Source organism: Carcharhinus amblyrhynchos, unplaced genomic scaffold, assembly GCF_965287045.1.
Source record: "Carcharhinus amblyrhynchos unplaced genomic scaffold, sCarAmb.v2.hapA chromosome_298, whole genome shotgun sequence".
Classification (NCBI taxonomy): Eukaryota; Metazoa; Chordata; class Chondrichthyes; order Carcharhiniformes; family Carcharhinidae; genus Carcharhinus; species Carcharhinus amblyrhynchos.
The window spans coordinates 26,667-48,332 of NW_027650038.1; the positions used below are offsets into that span (position 1 = coordinate 26,667).

At 54.8% G+C, this 21,666-nt stretch overlaps 1 protein-coding gene across 2 annotated transcripts; it reads left to right on the plus strand.

Moving 5' to 3' along the window:
- Positions 1-2,205: 2,205 nt before the first annotated feature.
- tm7sf2 (transmembrane 7 superfamily member 2) lies at positions 2,206-21,280 on the plus strand. Of its 2 annotated transcripts, XM_080183471.1 has the most exons (10): positions 2,206-2,396; positions 5,371-5,567; positions 7,298-7,352; positions 8,708-8,902; positions 10,828-10,931; positions 14,136-14,255; positions 15,820-15,988; positions 17,045-17,125; positions 18,535-18,657; positions 20,916-21,280. In XM_080183471.1, exons 1-10 carry the CDS (start codon positions 2,339-2,341, stop codon positions 21,074-21,076), a joined length of 1,263 nt encoding a protein of 420 aa, XP_080039597.1. In that variant the 5' UTR covers positions 2,206-2,338; the 3' UTR covers positions 21,077-21,280. The 2 variants fall into 2 exon arrangements, with proteins under 2 accessions (XP_080039597.1, XP_080039598.1); XM_080183472.1 differs by lacking the exon at positions 14,136-14,255.
- Positions 21,281-21,666: the final 386 nt, after the last annotated feature.

Sequence of the window (21,666 nt, forward strand, 5' to 3'; positions counted from 1 at the left end):
GGGGGGTTAGGGTATATCTTGGGGGGGTATATTTGGGGGGGTATGTCTGGGGGTAGGGTATATCTTGGGGGGAGGGTATATTTGGGGGGGAGGGGTGTATATCTGGGGGTGGGGGGTATATCTTGGGGGGGAGGGTGTATATCTGGGGGGTGGGGGGTATATCTTGGGGGGGCTATATTTGGGGGGGTGGGGGGTATATCTGGGATGTTTCAGGAACTGTTTCCGGATACTGGTTAAATTCAGGTGGGCGTGGCCTGGGCTACCAGCCCACTGATTGGCCGAGCAAGCACCGCCTCCCCTCTTCTGATTGGGTGGCCTGATTCGTTCTGCTCGCTGCCCATTGGCCGGTCGCCTGTCACCTCTGTTGCGCCCGGGGCTCTGATTGGCTGACGTGGGGGCAGGAAATGGATACACTGGAGGGAGAGTGAAGAGGGACAAAGATCAGGAATGGGAGTGAGGTAGGTCCCTTCTTACCCCCCCTCTGTCCCTGTCCCTGTCCCTGAGAGAGGGGTGAGGTAGGTCCCCTCTTACCCCCCTCTGTCCCTGTCCCTGAGAGAGGGGTGAGGTAGGTCCCCTCTTACCCCCCTCTGTCCCTGTCCCTGAGAGAGGGGTGAGGTAGGTCCCCTCTTACCCCCCTCTGTCCCTGTCCCTGAGAGAGGGGTGAGGTAGGTCCCCTCTTACCCCCCTCTGTCCCTGTCCCTGAGAGAGGGGTGAGGTAGGTCCCCTCTTACCCCCTCTGTCCCTGTCCCTGAGAGAGGGGTGAGGTAGGTCCCCTCTTACCCCCCTCTGTCCCTGTCCCTGTCCCTGAGAGAGGGGTGAGGTAGGTCCCCTCTTACCCCCCTCTGTCCCTGAGAGAGGAGTGAGGTAGGTCCCTCTTACCCCCCTCTGTCCCTGTCCCTGAGAGAGGGGTGAGGTAGGTCCCCTCTTACCCCCCTCTGTCCCTGAGAGAGGAGTGAGGTAGGTCCCCTCTTACCCCCCTCTGTCCCTGTCCCTGAGAGAGGGGTGAGGTAGGTCCCCTCTTACCCCCCTCTGTCCCTGTCCCTGAGAGAGGGGCGAGGTAGGTCCCCTCTTACCCCCCTCTGTCCCTGAGAGAGGGGTGAGGTAGGTCCCCTCTTACCCCCCTCTGTCCCTGTCCCTGTCCCTGAGAGAGGGGTGAGGTAGGTCCCCTCTTACCCCCCTCTGTCCCTGAGAGAGGAGTGAGGTAGGTCCCCTCTTACCCCCCTCTGTCCCTGTCCCTGAGAGAGGGGTGAGGTAGGTCCCCTCTTACCCCCCTCTGTCCCTGAGAGAGGAGTGAGGTAGGTCCCCTCTTACCCCCCTCTGTCCCTGTCCCTGAGAGAGGGGTGAGGTAGGTCCCCTCTTACCCCCCTCTGTCCCTGTCCCTGAGAGAGGGGCGAGGTAGGTCCCCTCTTACCCCCCTCTGTCCCTGAGAGAGGGGTGAGGTAGGTCCCCTCTTACCCCCTCTGTCCCTGTCCCTGAGAGAGGGGTGAGGTAGGTCCCCTCTTACCCCCCTCTGTCCCTGTCCCTGTCCCTGAGAGAGGGGTGAGGTAGGTCCCCTCTTACCCCCCTCTGTCCCTGAGAGAGGAGTGAGGTAGGTCCCCTCTTACCCCCCTCTGTCCCTGTCCCTGAGAGAAGAGTGAGGTAGGTCCCTTCTTACCCCCCTCTGTCCCTGTCCCTGAGAGAGGGGTGAGGTAGGTCCCCTCTTACCCCTCTCTGTCCCTGTCCCTGAGAGGGGTGAGGTAGGTCCCCTCTTACCCTCTGTCCCTGAGAGAGGGGCGAGGTAGGTCCCCTCTTACCCCCCTCTGTCCCTGAGAGAGGGGGGCAAGGCAGGTCTCCTCTCACCTTCTGTCCCTGGGCGAGGTAGGTCCCCTCTTACCCCCCCACTCTGTCCCTGGGAGAGGGGGGTAACTCGCACATCTTTGGGACTGTGGGAGGAAACCAGGGCACCCGGAGGAAACCCACGCAGACACGGGGAGAATGTGCGGACTCCACACCAGACAGTGACCTCGAGCCGGGAATCGAACCCGGGCCCCTGGCGCCGTGAGGCAGCGGCGCTAACCCACGGTGCCACCCTGCTGCCCGAATGCCGAGTCTTGCCCAGTGCAGGAAAGAAAATCGGGATGTTAAATTGTGACCAAAGTACGGTAAAATCCCCTCGCTTTTTCTGCAGGTGCCCCCTCCTGTACTCTGGCACGGCAAGTCGCAAGTCTCCGTCGATAGCTGGCCTTGGAGAATGGCAGGCCAGGCTGTGGCACGGGAGTGGTGAACCCCGACCAGTGTGCGACCGACCCTGTCACCCGCCCTCCCCAGCTCTGGGTACGAGGGGTGGGGGGATCGAGAAATGGAGAACAAGTTCAAGACACCCCGGACCACCGTGATGGAGTTTGGGGGTCCTCTCGGTAAGACGGTTGGGGAAATGGCAAATTGGTTCGAAATTCAAGGGCAAGGACCAAGAGTCTACAGTGTGGGAGAGAAGATGGGGATCGCCCTAGGCTTACCAGGATGGAGAATTTGGGTGCAGTTCTGGTCTCCTTTATCTAAACTAAAAATAAACCCTTCTCTGCCCCTACTCAGCCCTCGATTCCCTCCCTATCCATGTCTCCATCCAGAGCCTCTTAAGTGCCTCCTTCCACCACCTCCACGTTCCAGGCACCCACCACTCTCTGCGTGAAAAAACTCCCCCCACACATCACCCTTAAACTTTCCCCCGTGCCCCCCCGTGTAATTGACACTTCCACCCTGGGGGGGGGGAAATGCCTCTGACTATCCATCCTCTCTACACCTCTCATCATTGAGTAGACCCTCTATCGGGGTCTACTAAACAATCCCAGTTTCTCCAGCCTCTCCTTGTAGCCGCGAGACCAGGGCCAACATCCCGGTGAACCTTCTCTGCGCTCTCTCTCTCCAAAGCTTCCTCCTGGTAGTGTGGTGACCCAGAACTGCACGCAGTGCTCCAAATGCGGCCTAACTGCATTTATCTACTTGATTTGCCAACTCTTGTACACAGTGTCCTGGCCGATGAAGGCAAAATGCCTCCGTAACCACCTGTGTTGCTACTTTTTTAGGCCCTGTACGCCCAGATCCCTCTGCATGTTCATGCTCCTCAGGGTTCTGCCACTTGCAGTGTAATTCACACCTAACTCTAACCCTCCAAAATGCATCACCTCGCATTTGTCCGGATTAAACTCCATCTGCTGTTTCTTTGCCCGATCTATCTATATCCTGTTGTATCCCCTGACAATCTCCGGCACTATCCACAACTCCTCCGATCTTCGTGTCACCCGCAAACTTTGCTAATCAGACCCCCCTCCCCGTCCAACATTGTCATAGAATAGCACAACACAGACCCTTCAGCCCTCCGAGCCTGCGTCGACCACGGTGCCCAAACCAAACTAAAACCATACACACTTACAGAACCCTTTCATTCCCTTCCTATTTATTTATTAGTCTAGTTAGAACATAGAACACGACAGCACAAACAGGCCCTTCGGCCCACAAGTTACGCCAACGATATCCCTACCTACCAGGCCTATCTATAACCCTCAATCCCATTAAATCCCATGTACTCATCCAGAAGTCTCTTAAAAGACCCCAGCGAGTTCGCCTCCACCACCACCGACGGCAGCCGATTCCACTCACTCACCACCCTCTGAGTGAAAAACCTACCCCTGACATCTCCTCTGTACCTACTCCCCAGCACCTTAAACCTGTGCCCTCTCGTAGTGACCATTCCAGCCCTGGGAAATAGCCTCCGAGAATCCACCCGATCTATACCTCTCAACATCTTATAAACCTCTATCAGGTCAACTCTCATCCTCCGTCTCTCCAGGGAGAAAAGACCGAGCTCCCTCAACCTATCCTCATAAGGCATGCCTCCCAATCCAGGCAATATCCTTGTAAATCTCCTCTGCACCCTCTCAATAGCTTCCACATCCTTCCTGTAGTGAGGCGACCAGAACTGCACACAGTACTCCAAGTGGGGTCTGACCAGGGTCTTATAAAGTTGCAGCATTACCTCCCGACTCCTAAACTCAATCCCTCGATTAACGAAGGCCAGTACACCGTATGCCTTCTTGACCACATCCTCCACCTGCGAGGCCGATTTAAGAGTCCTGTGGACCCGGACCCCAAGATCCTTCTGCTCTTCAACACTGCTAAGACTCCTACCCTTGATATTGTACTCCTTCATCACTTAAGATGCTGCTATCATATCCGCTCCCACCACCTCCCCAGTGACGGGGTGCAATTAAGCTACTGTGAAAATCCCCCTCGTCGCCCACACTCCTGTTCGGGTTACGCTGAGGGAGAATTTAGCACCCTAACCAGCACCTCTTTCGGAGTGTGGGAGGAAACTGGAGCACCCGGAGGAAACCCACGCAGACGCGGGGAGAACCCGGGTCCCTGGAGCCGTGAGGCAGCGGTGCCAGCCCTGTTTGGAACCAGTTCACGGGAATGTGCTTGTCGGGTTGGAAGTGAGGAGTCGAACCCGGGTCCCTGGCGCCGCGAGGTAGCGGTGCTAATCACTGCGTCACTCCAGTTGGAAGCAGGTTCCAGAGGATATGTTTGTCAGGTTAGATGTGGGAAATGAGGAGTTGAACGCGGGTCCCTGGCACCGTGAGGCAGCGGTGCTAATCACTGCGTCACTCCAGTTGGAAGCAGGTTCCAGAGGATATGTTTGTCAGGTTAGATGTGGGAAGTGAGGAGTTGAACGCGGTCCCTGGCATCGCGAGGTAGCGGTGCTAATCACTGCATCACTCCAGTTGGAAGCAGGTTACAGAGGATATGTTTGTCAGGTTAGATGTGGGAAATGCGGAGTCGAACGCGGGTCCCTGGCATCGTGAGGTAGCGGTGCTAATCACTGTGTCACTCCAATTGGAAGCAGGTTCCAGAGGATATGTTTGTCAGGTTAGATGTGGGAAGTGAGGAGTCGAACGCGGGTCCCTGGCATCGTGAGGTAGCGGTGCTAATCACTGTGTCACTCCAATTGGAAGCAGGTTCCAGAGGATATGCTTGTCAGGTTAGATGTGGGAAGTGAGGAGTCGAACGCGGGTCCCTGGCGCCGTGAGGCAGCGGTGCTAATCACTGCGTCACTCCAGTTGGAAGCAGGTTCCAGAGGATATGTTTGTCAGGTTAGATGTGGGAAGTGAGGAGTCGAACGTGGGTCCCTGGCGTCGCGAGGTAGCAGTGCTAATCACCGCGCCACTCCAATTGGAAGCAGGTTCCAGAGGATATGCTTGTCAGGTTAGATGTGGGAAATGAGGGAGGAAAGGAAGAGAGATTTTGTGGTGGGGGGGGTGGTTGTGGAGTTGGTTGGTGGGGGGGGCGGCAGATATGAATCACAGATTTACAATCCTCCTGCTCCCTCCTGTCCAGGTGCATTGTTCCTTCCGGTGTTGCTGCCCTGCACCGTCCTCTATCTCCTCCTCGCCTGTCGCACCCAGGACGCTGGGGTCTCCAGCCTCCCCTCGCCCCTGCCGTCTCTCCGCGAGCTGTGGGACCTCGACGCCTTCCTCCTGGTTGTGGGCTGGTTCGGCCTCCAGGCTGCCCTGTACATGCTCCCCCTGGGCAAGGTAAGTGGGAGAGTTGGGCGAAGGAAAGGGGGTTTAAATATTCTCGGGGGGGTACAAAGCAAAGAAACTCTGGGTGAACTTAGGACCGCCTGTGGCGAGAGAGACAGAGTTAACGCTTCCTAGACTCCCTGCAATGCAGATGGAGGCCATTCGGCCCATCTGCGCCAACTCTCTGACAGTTTTTGTCGTTTATTGGTGTCTCAAGTAGGCTTGCGTTATTAACACTGCAATGAAGTTACTGTGGAAATCCCCTGGTCGCCCACATCCCGGAGCCTGTAGGAGAATTTAGCCCGGCCAATGCACCCTAACCAGCACGTCTTTCGGACTGTGGGAGGAAACCGGGGCACCCGGAGGAAACCCACGCAGACACGGGGAGAATGTGCAGACTCCACACAGACAGTGACCCCGAGCCGGGAATCGAACCCGGGTCCCTGGCGCTGTGAGGCAGCGGCGCTAACCCCACTGTGCCGCCCCGGACGATTACCCCGGATCTCTGGATTACTGGTCCAGTGACGGTTACCGTGAGGCCGCTGCCTCTCCCAGTATCCTGCAGCCACCGGGAGCCTCGTGCTTGGCGACCCTCCCTCGCTCTGCGTTGGACGTGGGATCTCACTGGTGTTGTGTACGTGGGGGTTTACTGGTTATTTACGAGCGCTGGACTGGCCCTCGGAGTTTGTGCCCCAACTGAGTCACCCCTGACAACCTCCCTCCCCCACCCCCAACCCCCGCCTCCCCATCCCCCTCTCCTCCCCGCCTCCCCATCCCCCTCTCCTCCCCGCCTCCCCATCCCCCTCTCCTCCCCGCCTCCCCATCCCCCTCTCCTCCCCGCCTCCCCATCCCCCTCTCCTCCCCGCCTCCCCATCCCCCTCTCCTCCCCGCCTCCCCATCCCCCTCTCCTCCCCGCCTCCCCATCCCCCTCTCCCCCCCCCGCCTCCCCATCCCCCTCTCCTCCCCGCCTCCCCATCCCCCTCTCCTCCCCGCCTCCCCATCCCCCTCTCCCCCCCCGCCTCCCCATCCCCCTCTCCTCCCCGCCTCCCCACCCCCCTCTCCTCCCCGCCTCCCCATCCCCCTCTCCTCCCCGCCTCCCCATCCCCCTCTCCTCCCCGCCTCCCCATCCCCCTCTCCCCCCCGCCTCCCCATCCCCCTCTCCCCCCCGCCTCCCCATCCCCCTCTCCTCCCCGCCTCCCCATCCCCCTCTCCCCCCCGCCTCCCCATCCCCCTCTCCTCCCCGCCTCCCCATCCCCCTCTCCTCCCTCCCCGCCTCCCCCCTCTCCTCTCCTCTCCTCCCCACCTCCACCCCCGTCTCCTCTCCTCCCCGCCTCCCCCCTCCTCTCCTCTCCTCCCCACCTCCCCCCCCCCTCGTCTCCTCTCCTCCCCGCCTCCCCTCCTCCCCGCCTCCCCCTCTCCTCTCCTCCCCGCCTCCCCCCCTCCTCTCCTCCCCGCCTCCCCCCCTCTCCTCTCCTCTCCTCCCCACCTCCCCCCCCCCATCTCCTCCCCGCCTCCCCCCCTCCTCTCCTCCCCGCCTCCCCCCCTCCTCTCCTCCCCGCCTCCCCCCCTCCTCTCCTCCCCGCCTCCCCCCCTCTCCTCTCCTCTCCTCCCCGCCTCCCCCCTCTCCTCTCCTCCCCGCCTCCCCCCTCCCATCCTCCCCACCTCCCCCCACCACCCCTCCCCCCCCCCCCCCCCCCCTTCCTCTGCCTAACCCTCTTGTGTTTCACCTTGTGTCTTGGCAGGTCACTCAGGGCTTGCCGCTCCGAGATGGCAGCGTGCTGTCCTATCGGGTAAACGGTACGTTTCAGATACGCCTCCCGCTCGTGACCGCTCTCTCAAGCTCCGTCTCTCTCTCTCTGGAACCCCCCACCCCCAACCCACCACAGTGCTTACCCGGAACCACCTCCATCGCGAGTCGCCAAGAGGTCGACAGCACGGAAGAAGGCCCTTCAGCCCATCCTGTCCATACTGGTCACGTTCATTAGATACAGGAGCAGAATGAGGCCACTCGGCCCATCGAATCCACCCCACCATGGCTGATGTGCTGCTCAGCCCCATTTTCCTGCCATCTCCCCATAACCCTTCACCCCCCATTCCCAATTTAAAATCTGTCCAACTTCCTCCTTAAATTTACTCACTGTTCCAGCATCCAACACATCTTTGGACACTAAGGGACAATTTAGCATGGCCAATCCACCTAACCTGCACATCTTTGGACACTAAGGGGCAATTTAGCATGGCCAATCCCCCTAACCTGCACATCTTTGGACACTTAGGGACAATTTCGCATGGCCAATCCACCTAACCTGCACATCTTTGGACACTTAGGGACAATTTAGCATGGCCAATCCACCCAACCCACACATCTTTGGACACTTAGGGACAATTTAGCACGGCCAATCCACCTAACCCGCACATCTTTGGACACTTAGGGACAATTTAGCATGGCCAATCCACCTAACCCACACATCTTTGGACACTAAGGGGCAATTTAGCATGGCCAATCCACCTAACCTACACATCTTTGTATCATAAACTGCTACAGCGCAGCTGGCCATTTGACCCATTGAGTCAACGAACCACAATCCTGTCCCCGTAACCCCACATATTTACCCTGCGAGTCCCCTGATTTTAAAGAATAATTTAGCACGGCCAGGCCACCTGCACATCTCTGAAGCGCGGGAGGAAACCGGAGCTCCCGGAGGGAAACCACGGGGAGAACGAGCAAACTCCACACAGACAGTGACCCGAGGCCGGGAATCGAACCCGGGTCCCTGGAGCCGTGCGGAGCAATTTAGCACCTAACCTGCACGTCTTTGGGACTGTGGGAGGAAACCGGAGCACCCAGAGGAAACCCACGCAGACACGGGGAGAATGTGCAGACTCAGCACAGACGGAGACCCGAGGCCGGGAATCGAACCCGGGTCCCTGGCGCCGTGAGGCAGCGGTGCTAACCCCACTGTGCCACCTGCCAATTAGTTCAATCATTGACGTTGGATAGAAAAGGCGGGGAAGGTGGACGCTGAAGAGGGGGTTGCGGTTGTGGCTGGGGGGGGGGGGGGTGGAGATGGTCAGGCTTGCGGTTTGACGGGGATGTGCTCCCTCCTGTGACCTGTGTTACCCCCTCCCACCTTCTCCCCCCTCCTCCGCAGGGCTCCAGGCCTTCGTCATCACCTGCCTCCTGCTAGGCCTCGGCCTCCTGGGCGGGCTGCGGTTGAGTCCTCTCCACGACCGGTGCGTGCAGCTGGCCGTCGCCGCCACGGTGGCCTCCTTCAGCCTCAGCGTCTTCCTCTACGCCCGCTCGCTGTGCGTGCCGGACTCGGCCTTGGCGCCGGGCGGCAACTCCGGTAAGTCCCTTCCCGGCACCCGGCCTCATCGCGGCAACGCGTCTCATTTCCTCGTCTCGGGCCGTTGGCGCCAAGTCTCCTTGTGTGCCGATCCAATCCGAGATGCGCCAACCAGGTCATTCTGGGTGGGTCGGGTCCATCTTGGCGCATCAACCCCGCTAAATTCCCCGTATCCAATCCCACATAAAATCTCTACAGAGGCCGATCGGCCCATCGAGTCTGCACCCCACCCTATCCCCATATCCTTACACATTTACCCGCTAATCCCTCTAACCTACGTATCTCAGGACACTAAGGGGCAATTTTAGCTTGGAAAGGCTAACCTTCCTCCCCCCTCCCATCCCCCATTCCCTCCTAATTTGGCCTAGTAGTATTATTGCTAGACTTAATCCACAACCTCAGTTTTGAGTTAACTCGATCCACTCACAATTATTGATTAAGGTTACATCATGCATACGTAACGGTATAAATGTCCAATTCTGGGGAAGGCGATGGCCTAGTGGTATTGTCGCTAGACTGTTAATCCAGAAACTCAGCTAATGTTCTGGGGGACCCGGGTTCGAATCCCACCACGGCAGATGGTGGAATTTGAATTCAATAAAAAATATCTGGGATTAAGAATCTACTGATGACCCATTGTTGGAAAAACCCATCTGGTTCCCTTTAGGGAAGGAAATCTGCCATCCTTACCCCGGGTCTGGCCTACATGTGACTCCAGAGACACAGCAATGTTGTTGACTCTCAACTGCCCCTCCAAGGGGCAACTAGGGATGGGCAATAAATGCTGGCCCAGCCAGTGACACCCATGTCCCATGAATAAGTTTAAAAAAAACCCAAGTGTTTACCCTACTAAAGGGCTAGAAGACCATAAGATATAGGAACAGAATTAGACCATTCAGCCCATCGAGTCTGCTCCTTCCTGGCTGATATGTTTCTCAACCCCATTCTCCCGCCTTTTCCCCGTAACCTTTAATTGCCTCACTGATAATTTAGCATGGCCAATCCACCCAACCTGCACATCTTTGGACACTAAGGGGCAATTTAGCATGGCCAATCCACCTAACCTACACATCTTTGGACATTAAGGGGCAATTTAGCATGGCCAATCCACCTAACCTGCACATCTTTGGGACACTAAGGGGCAATTTAGCATGGCCAATCCACCTAACCTACACATCTTTGGACACTAAGGGGCAATTTAGCATGGCCAATCCACCTAACCTACACATCTTTGGACATTAAGGGGCAATTTAGCATGGCCAATCCACCTAACCTACACATCTTTGGACACTAAGGGGCAATTTAGCATGGCCAATCCACCTAACCTGCACATCTTTGGACACTAAGGGGAAATTTAGCATGGCCAATCCACCTAACCTGCACATCTTTGGACACTAAGGGACAATTTAGCATGGCCAATCCACCTAACCTGCACATCTTTGGACACTAAGGGGCAATTTAGCATGGCCAATCCACCTAACCTACACATCTTTGGACACTAAGGGGCAATTTAGCATGGCCAATCCACCTAACCTGCACATCTTTGGACACTAAGGGGCAATTTAGCATGGCCAATCCACCTAACCTACACATCTTTGGACTGTGGGAGGAAACCCACACAGACACGAGGAGAACTTCCACACAGACAGTGACCCAAGCCAGGAAGCCGGGTCCCTAGCGCTGTGAGGCAACAGTGCTAACCACTTTATCACTCCTTATCCGTTAGCCAATCCCTTACCCATGTTAATGCGTTACCCCGTGGGTTTGTACCTTGTTATGTAGCTTTTTGTGCGTGACCCAACGGAACGCTTTTGGGAAATCTAAATATATTGCATCTACTGGTCCCCCTTTATCTATCCTGCACGTTAACACCTCAGAGAATTACAATCAATTTTATCAACGCCAGATTTTCTTTCTCATCGCAGGCAACCCGATTTATGATTTCTTCATTGGCCACGAGCTGAACCCCCGGATCGGGAACTTCGACCTCAAATATTTCTGTGAACTGCGACCGGGATTGACGGGCTGGGTAAGCGAGCTCCTGCACTCGGTCTGAAGATTTTCCTCTGGGCCGAATGGCCTGTTTCCATGCTGTCAATCTTTGCAACTCCCTCCCTAACAGCACTGTGGGTGTACCTACACCACACACACACGGGGACTGACTGATGTCCAATCACAATCCTGGAACTCCCTCCCTAACAGCACTGTGGGTGTACCTACACCACACACACGGGGGACTGACTGATGTCCAATCACAATCCTGGAACTCCCTCCCTAACAGCACTGTGGGTGTACCTACACCACACACACGGGGGACTGACTGATGTCCAATCACAATCCTGGAACTCCTTCCCTAACAGTGCTGTGGGTGTACCTACCCCATACACACGGGGGACTAACTGATGTCCAATCACAATCCTGGAACTCCTTCCCTAACAGCACTGTGGGTGTACCTACACCACACACACGGGAGGACTGATGTCCAATCACAATCCTGGAACTCCCTCCCTAACAGCACTGTGGGTGTACCTACACCACACACACACGGGGACTGACTGATGTCCAATCACAATCCTGGAACTCCCTCCCTAACAGCACTGTGGGTGTACCTACACCACACACACACACATGGGGACTGACTGATGTCCAATCACAATCCTGGAACTCCCTCCCTGACAGCACTGTGGGTGTACCTACACCACACACATGGGGACTGACTGATGTCCAATCACAATCCTGGAACTCCCTCCCTAACAGCACTGTGGGTGTACCTACACCACACACACACGGGGACTGACTGATGTCCAATCACAATCCTGGAACTCCCTCCCTAACAGCGCTGTGGGTGTACCTACACCACACACACGGGAGGACTGATGTCCAATCACAATCCTGGAACTCCCTCCCTAACTGCGCTGTGGGTGTACCTACACCACACACACACGGGGACTGACTGATGTCCAATCACAATCCTGGAACACCCTCCCTAACAGCACTGTGGGTGTACCTACACCACACACACGGGGGCTACATTGGATTCAAGATGGCAGGCCACCCACCATCCTCTTAAGGGGGGGGGGGGCACAATTAGGGTTGGGGTAACAAATAGTTGGCCACCCCCAGGATGCCGACACCCCAAGAAAGAATTTAAAGTCGTATTTCCAACTGGAATCGGGGGCGATTCAGACTCTGTCAGAGGAGGAAAATGACAGCACGGGAACAGGCCCTTCGGCCCTCCAAGTCTGTACTGACCAGACTGCTCCGACTGAACGAAACCGCTCCCCCCGACCGAATAGTCGGCAAACCGGAACTTCTGTAACCTCGGCTCTCTGCGCGGTTGCGCCGCTGCCCAACTGGCATGAGTTTGAGTGTGCCCAGCTGTCGTTTGCCCCGGCACTCGAGGGCACCCTTGAGGCTTCGTCGTCGTCACGGTGACAAGCTGTAACCCGAGTCCCTCTCTCTCTCTCTCTCGGATAGGTACTTTGGCACTTTGACAAGGCGTGACGTACTCGGTCAACATCCGCTTCCACCCCCTCCCCATCTTACCCCCCCCTCCCCCCCCCAGAGCAGCTGGTGGGCTAATCTCCCTGCCGGCGGCCATTTTGAACCACACCATCCTGAAAGGATTTTTTGGCGGCCTACTGTTCAGTTTCTCAGCCTGGGTGGTCTAAACGTTCACGTCGGTGTGTCAGGTTTCACACAATTTAATAAAACCTCTTTCTTTTGTCTTTGATATGCCTTTTCTTTCCTGTGTTGTTAGAGCCCATCGGGTTGGCATCGTTTCTCTGACAGACTGTCTTCCCCAGGCCCCTTCTCCCCTCTCCTACTCCCATAATCCCACACGTTGACCAGACCAATCCACCTAACCTGCACATCTTTGGACACTAAGGGGCAATTTAGCATGGCCAATCCACCTAACCTACACACCTTTGGACACTAAGGGGCAATTTAGCATGGCCAATCCACCTAACCTACACATCTTTGGACACTAAGGGGCAATTTAGCATGGCCAATCCACCTAACCTACACATCTTTGGACACTAAGGGACAATTTAGCATGGCCAATCCACCTAACCTGCACATCTTTGGACACTAAGGGACAATTTAGCATGGCCAATCCACCTAACCTGCACATCTTTGGACACTAAGGGGCAATTTAGCATGGCCAATCCACCTAACCCACACATCTTTGGACACTAAGGGGCAATTTAGCATGGCCAATCCACCTAACCTACACATCTTTGGACACTAAGGGGCAATTTAGCATGGCCAATCCACCTAACCTGCACATCTTTGGACACTAAGGGGCAATTTAGCATGGCCAATCCACCTAACCTACACATCTTTGGACACTAAGGGGCAATTTAGCATGGCCAATCCACCTAACCTGCACATCTTTGGACACTAAGGGACAATTTAGCATGGCCAATCCACCTAACCTACACATCTTTGGACACTAAGGGGCAATTTAGCATGGCCAATCCACCTAACCTGCACATCTTTGGAGACTAAGGGGCAATTTAGCATGGCCAATCCACCTAACCTGCACATCTTTGGACACTAAGGGGCAATTTAGCATGGCCAATCCACCTAACCTGCACATCTTTGGACACTAAGGGGCAATTTAGCATGGCCAATCCCCCTAACCTACACATCTTTGGACACTAAGGGGCAATTTAGCATGGCCAATCCACCTAACCTGCACATCTTTGGACACTAAGGGGCAATTTAGCATGGCCAATCCACCTAACCTACACATCTTTGGACACTAAGGGGCAATTTAGCATGGCCAATCCACCTAACCTGCACATCTTTGGACACTAAGGGGCAATTTAGCATGGCCAATCCCCCTAACCTACACATCTTTGGACACTAAGGGACAATTTAGCATGGCCAATCCACCTAACCTACACATCTTTGGAGACTAAGGGGCAATTTAGCACGGCCAATCCACCTAACCCGCACATCTTTTGGACTGTGGGAAGGAACCGGAGCACCCGGAGGAAACCCACGCAGACATGGGGAGAATATGCAGACTCCACACAGACGGTGACCCAAGGCCGGGAATCGAACCTGGGTCCCTGGCGCCATGAGGCAGCAGTGCTAACCCGCTGTGCCCACCCACAGTTTGTATCCTGACCTGTCTTCGAGCGCTAGGATGGGGGAGAAACTTGTTTTGGGCCCCTTGCCGTGATGGATGCCTGACCTGCTGACCTTTAACCTTTCCCCTCAGCTGGTCATTAACCTGGCGATGCTGCTGAAGGAATCGGAGTTGCGCGGAGGCCCGTCCCTGGCGATGATCCTGGTCAACGTTTTCCAGCTCCTCTACGTGCTAGATGCTCTCTGGCACGAGGTGAGAACATTTTCCATTTGCCCCTCTGCGTTCGGGGTGGGAGGGGAGTTGAGAGATTTCGCCCCCCCCCCTCAGAGAGTTGGCGTGGGGGGGTGTGGTGGTCTGAGCCTGATGGGGTGGTGAGGGTACCAACTCTCGTCACGTTCAGGGGTTGCTGGTGGACGTGAAGGTGTTGGAGGGGACATAGAGACTGGGAAGCTCGTAGCAGGGGTAGGCCATTCTGCCCATCGAGCCTGCTATCCCCCCACCCCCCGTCAGTACCAATCACTCAAATCCTGCAACGCAGGAAAGGCCATTCTGCCCATCGACTCTGCATTCACTCTCTGACAGAGTATCTTACACACACCCTATCCCCATAGCCCCACACATCTCTCATGGCTTAACCTGCACATCTTTGGACACTAAGGGGCAATTTAGCATGGCCAATCCACCTAACCTACACATCTTTGGACACTAAGAGGCAATTTAGCATGGCCAATCCACCTAACCTGTACATCTTTGGACACTAAGGGGCAATTTAGCATGGCCAATCCACCTAACCTACACATCTTTGGACACTAAGGGACAATTTAGCATAGCCAATCCACCCTAACCTACACATCTTTGGACACTAAGGGACAATTTAGCATGGCCAATCCACCTAACCTGCACATCTTTGGACACTAAGGAGCAATTTAGCATGGCCAATCCACCCTAACCTACACATCTTTGGACACTAAGGGACAATTTAGCATGGCCAATCCACCTAACCTGTACATCTTTGGACACTAAGGGGCAATTTAGCATGGCCAATCCACCTAACCTGCACATCTTTGGACACTAAGGGGCAATTTAGCATGGCCAATCCACCTAACCTACACATCTTTGGACACTAAGGGACAATTTAGCATAGCCAATCCACCTAACCTGCACATCTTTGGACACTAAGGGGCAATTTAGCATGGCCAATCCACCTAACCTGCACATCTTTGGACACTAAGGGGCAATTTAGCATGGCCAATCCACCTAACCTGCACATCTTTGGACACTAAGGGGCAATTTAGCATGGCCAATCCACCTAACCTGTACATCTTTGGACACTAAGGGGCAATTTAGCATGGCCAATCCACCTAACCTACACATCTTTGGACACTAAGGGACAATTTAGCATAGCCAATCCACCTAACCTACACATCTTTGGACACTAAGGGACAATTTAGCATGGCCAATCCACCCTAACCTACACATCTTTGGACACTAAGGGGCAATTTAGCATGGCCAATCCACCTAACCTACACATCTTTGGACACTAAGGGACAATTTAGCATGGCCAATCCACCCTAACCTACACATCTTTGGACACTAAGGGACAATTTAGCATGGCCAATCCACCTAACCTGCACATCTTTGGACACTAAGGGGCAATTTAGCACGGCCAATCCACCTAACCTGCACATCTTTCAGACTGTGGGAGGAAATTAGAGCACCCGGAGGAAACCCGTGCAGACACGGGGAGAATGTGCAGACTCCACACAGAGCCTAATAACATGCCTTGTTTTTCTCTCTCCTCTCCTGGCCCCCGCAGGAAGCAGTCCTGACCACCATGGACATTGTCAACGATGGCTTTGGCTTCATGTTGGCGTTTGGAGACTTGACATGGGTGCCCTTCACCTACAGTCTGCAGGCCCACTTCCTGGTGGGGCACCCTCAGGAACTGGCTGGCACCTCGGCAGCAGCCATCATCCTCCTGAACGGTAAGAGATCGACCGTGTCTCCCACCACCCCCCATCCTCCCTCCCGTTCCCACTGGAGATAATCCTTCTGTTAACCCCCCCCACAGGGAAAGGAATGCTGGATGGAAGGGGCTCGAGCCTACGTGCTATGACTGGAGACTAGTTAGACTGCACTTCAAATACCAGTTATCGCCACCCTCCCCCCTCCCCGCATCCCCCCCCCCCCCCCCCCCCCACCCCTTTACCTGGGGAAAGATTATCATTGGCGCAACGGTGGTTAGCCCTGCTGCCTCACAGCGCCAGGGACCTCGGTTCGATTCCGGACTCGGGTCACAGTCTGTGTGGAGTCTACACATTCTCCCCATATCTGCGCGGGTTTCCTCCCACAGACCAAAGATGTGCATGTTTGGGGGATTGGCCATGCTAAATTGCCGCTTAGCATCCAAAGATGTGCGGGTTAGGGGGATTGGCCATGCTAAATTGTCCCTTAGTGTCCAAAGATGTGCAGGTTAGGTGGATTGGCCATGCTAAATTGCCCCATAGTGTCCAAAGATGTGCAGGTTAGGGTAGATTGGCCATGCTAAATTGTCCCTTAGTGTCCAAAGATGTGCGGGTTAGGTGGATTGGCCATGCTAAATTGCCCCTTAGTGTCTAAAAATGTACAGATTAGGTGGATTGGCCATGATAAATTGCCTCTTAGTGTCTAAAAATGTACAGGTTAGGGTGGATTGGCCATGCTAAATTGTCCCTTAGTGTCCAAAGATGTGTAGGTTAGGGGGATTGGCCATGCTAAATTGCCCCTTAGTGTCCAAAGATATGTAGGTTAGGGGGATTGGCCATACTAAATTGCCCCTTAGTGTCCAAAGATGTGCAGGTTAGGTGGATTGGCCATGCTAAATTGCCCCTTAGTGTCCAAAGATGTGCAGGTTGGGTGGATTGGCCATGCTAAATTCTCCCTCAGTGTACCCGAACAGGTGCCGGAGTGTAGCAATTGGGGGATTTTCACAGTAACTTCATTGCAGTGTTAATGTAAGCCTATTCGCGACATTAATAAACTTTGAACTGTTTCTCTTGTAGGTCTTGGGTATTTTATATTCCGTCGTGCAAACTCGCAGAAGAACATTTTCCGTCGGAACCCCAAGGACCCTAAAGTAGCGGGTAGGTAACGGGCAGTTGCCCTCGGCAACCCTGAAGATTGTCTACCCTGTGCCGAGGACTTGAGGGGCAATTAGAGACGGGCATTGTGGGATGGCGAAGACAACATCCCAGGAGAGAATAAGGAGCTTGCCTCCAGATGGGTAGTTTGGTTTAACAAAACCTTGCCATCTTAGTGTTCAAAGATGGCGGCACTGTGGGTTAGCAGTGCTGCCTCACAGCGCCAGGGGCCCGGGTTCAATTCTGGCCTTGGGTCACTGTCCGTGTGGAGTCTGCACATTCTCCACATGTCTGTGTGGGTTTCCGCCAGGTGCTCCAGTTTCCTCCCGCAGTCCAAAGATGTGCAGGTTAGGTGGATTGGCCATGCTAAATTGTCCCTTAGTATCCAAAGATGTGCGGGTTAGGTGGATTGGCCATGCTAAATTGCCCCTTAGTGTCCAAAGATATACGGGTTAGGTGGATTGGCCATGCTAAATTGCCCCTTAGTGTCCAAAGATGTGCGGGTTAGGTGGATTGGCCATGCTAAATTGCCCCTTAGTATCCAAAGAAGTGCAGGTTAGGTGGATTGGCCATGCTAAATTGCCCCTTAGTGTCCAAAGATGTGTAGGTTAGGTGGATTGGTCATGCTAAATTGTCCCTTAGTGTCCAAAGATGTGTAGGTTAGGTGGATTGGCCATGCTAAATTGTCCCTTAGTATCCAAAGAAGTGCAGGTTAGGTGGATTGGCCATGCTAAATTGCCCCTTAGTGTCCAAAGATGTGTAGGTTAGGTGGATTGGCCATGCTAAATTGCCCCTTAGTGTCCAAAGATGTGTAGGTTAGGTGGATTGGTCATGCTAAATTGTCCCTTAGTGTCCAAAGATGTGTAGGTTAGGTGGATTGGCCATGCTAAATTGTCCCTTAGTGTCCAAAGATGTGTAGGTTAGGTGGATTGGCCATGCTAAATTGTCCCTTAGTGTCCAAAGATGTGTAGGTTAGGTGGATTGGCCGTGCTAAATTGTCCCTTAGTGTCCAAAGATGTGCAGGTTAGGTGGATTGGCCATGCTAAATTGTCCCTTAGTGTCCAAAGATGTGTAGGTTAGGTGGATTGGCCATGCCAAATTGCCCCTTAGTGTCCAAAGATGTGCGGGCTGGCCATGCTAAATTGAGGAGGGGGGATGGTTTGGAGGGGCGGAGGGTGCTGAGGGGTGGTTGGTTGGAGGGCGATGGGGGGGGTGGTGGTGGCAGTTGGGTAGAGGTTGCTGAAGGGTGGTTAGGTGGAGGGCGCTGTGGGGGTAGGGAGGTGGAGGGGGAGGGCGTTTGGGTGGAGGGCGAAGGGGGGCGGTTGGGTGGGATGTGTGGGTAACATGGTTGGCGGCGATGGGGCCTCGTTCTCGGTCGCCCGGTTAAACTTGCTGCCACCGTTGCCTTCCAGGCCTGGAAACCATCCCCACGGCGACCGGGAGGCAGCTATTAGTGTCGGGCTGGTGGGGCCTGGTCCGCCATCCAAACTACCTGGGAGATCTAATCATGGCGCTGGCTTGGTCGTTGCCCTGCGGTGAGTCCCGGGCGCGGGTGGACAGGGTGGGGGTGAGACTGTTCCACCCCTCGGGATGAGCTCCAGGGACCCGGGTTCGATTCCCGGCCTCGGGTCGCTATGTGCGCGGAGTCTGCACATTCTCCCCGTGTCTGCGTGGGTTCTCTCTGGGTGCTCCGGTTTCCTCCCATTGACCCGAACAGGCACCGGAGTGTGGGCGACTAGGGGAATTTCACTGTAACTTCATTGCGGTGTTAATGTAAGAACTTAAGAACATAAGAAATAGGAGCAGGAGTAGGCCATCCAGCCCTTCGAGCCTGCCCCGCCATTCAATAAGATCATGGCTGATCTGTCGTGGCTCAGTTCCACATTCCCGCCCTCTCCCCATAACCCTTAATCCCCTCTCTTATCAAAAACCCATCAACCCGCTCTTAAAAATATTTAGCGAGGCAGCCTCCACCACCTCAACGGGCAGAGAATTCCAGAGATTCACCACCCTTTGAGTGAAGAAGTTCCTCCTCAACTCTGTTCTAAACCGCCCCCCCCTTTATCTTGAGGCTGTGCCCCCTAGTCCTACTGTCCTTTCTGAGTGGGAAGAGTCTCTCCACCTCTATCCTATCCATCCCATTCATCATCTTATACGTCTCAATGAGATCTCCCCTCATTCTTCTAAACTCTAACGAGTACAAGCCTAGTTTATTCAGCCTCTCCTCATAGCTCAATCCCCTCAACTCCGGTATCAGCCTAGTAAACCTCCTCTGCACTCCCTCCAAGGCCAAAATATCCTTGTGTAAGTGCGGCGACCAAAACTGCACACAGTACTCCAGCTGCGGCCTCACCAGTGCCCTATACAGCTGCAGCAAGTAAGCCTTACTTGTGACTGACAAATAAATTTTAAAAACTTTAAACTTAAGATGGGTATAGAGGGATATGGGCCAAATGTGGGCAATTGGGACTAGCTCAGGGGTTTAAAAAAAGGGGCAACATGGATAAGTTGGGCCGAAGGGTCTTTCCATAATGTAAACTTCTATGACTCTAGTGTCCAAAGATGTGCAGGTTAGGGGGATTGGCCATGCTGAATTGCCCCTTAGTGTCCAAAGATGTGTAGGTTAGGTGGATTGGCCATGCTAAATTGTCCCTTAGTGTCCAAAGATGTGCAGGTTAGGTGGATTGGCCATGCTAAATTGCCCCTTAGTGTCCAAAGATGTGTAGGTTAGGTGGTTTGGCCATGCTAAATTGTCCCTTAGTGTCCAAAGATGTGCAGGTTAGGTGGATTGGCCATGCTAAATTGCCCCTTAGTGTCCAAAGATGGGCAGGTTAGGTGGATTGGCCATGCTAAATTGTCCCTTAGTGTCCAAAGATGTGTAGGTTAGGTGGTTTGGCCATGCTAAATTGTCCCTTAGTGTCCAAAGATGTGCAGGTTAGGTGGATTGGCCATGCTAAATTGCCCCTTAGTGTCCAAAGATGGGCAGGTTAGGTCGATTGGCCATGCTAAATTGTCCCTTAGTGTCCAAAGATGTGCGGGTTAGGTGGATTGGCCATGCTAAATTGCCCCTTAGTGCCTAAAGATGTGCAGGTTAGGTGGATTGGCCATGCTAAATTGCCCCTTAGTGTCCAAAGATGTGCAGGTTAGGTGGATTGGCCATGCTAAATTGCCCCTCAGTGCCTAAAGATGTGCAGGTTAGGTGGATTGGCCATGCTAAATTGTCCCTTAGTGTCCAAAGATGTACAGGTTAGGTGGATTGGCCATGCTAAATTGCCCCCCTCAGTACAATTTTGTCTTTTAAAAAGCAGTTGGACAGTTACATGGGTACGATTGGTATCAAGGGATATGGGCCAAATGTGGGCAATTGGGACGAGCTTATTAGTTTTAAGATATAAGGGCAACTTGGACAAGTTGGGCTGAAGGGCCTGTTTCCATAATGTAAACCTCTATGACTCTAGTGTCCAGAGATGTGCAGGTTAGGTGGATTGGCCGTGCTAAATTGTCCCTTAGTGTCCAAACATGTGTAGGTTACGTGGATTGGCCATGCTAAATTGCCCCTTAGTGTCCAAAGATGTGGGGGTTAGGTGGATTGGCCATGCTAAATTGCCCCTTAGTACTGGGGCACTAGCTGGGGTAAATCAGTGGGTTTATGGGGATAGGGCCCGGGTGGGATTGTGGTGGGTGCAGACTCGATGGGCCGAATGGCCTCCTGCACTGTAGAGATTGTGTGATTCGAACTCCCTGGGCTGATGTGTGTGCTCTTCTCCATCCCCCCCACCCCTTCGCCCCACAGGTGTGGCACACGTTCTGCCCTATTTCTACATCATCTATTTCACCGTGTTACTGATCCACCGGGAGGCCAGGGACGAGCACCAGTGTCGGAGGAAGTACGGTTCGGCCTGGAACGAGTACTGCAAGCGTGTCCCCTACCGCATCTTCCCCTACCTCTACTGACCAGAGCACGGTGCGCCACCTTTTTCCCATTCCCTCCCCCCCTCCCCCAACTCCCTCACCCCCACTCCAGTGGAGCCACTGAACCCCTTCCCCTCGTGGCTATCCCCTCGGTGTCTTAACTCCCGCCGCCTGTGGATACACTAGGCCCGAGCCCTGTGCCATCTTGGCGAACCCTTACTTCATTGGTGCCCATTTTGGCTGGGGCTGGGGCTTCGGGGCAGTAGGCAATGGGGGTGGGGTGGGGGGGTGGAGAGTCGGGGAGAAGGTTACCCACCTGCCTCGCACCCCCTTCCCACAAGCCCGCCCCCTCGGCCTGTTTCGCAGGCCCCTCCCCGGAGCAGAATTGCGTCTTGGGAGGCTCACCGTGGCTTGAAGAGGGGGGAGGGGAAGGGTTCGGTTAGAAACCCAACCCCTCCCACCAGCGGGTGGGTACTGGGGTGGGGGCGAGTGTTGAGGCCACACCCGAGTTGGCCAAATCCTGACCTGTGGGCGATCCCGTACATCGTTCCGAGGGGGCTCGCTCTCGTCGCGATTGGGGACTTGGGAGGGGTGGGGGGGGGGACTGGAAGGGAGACACGACTCGGATGAAA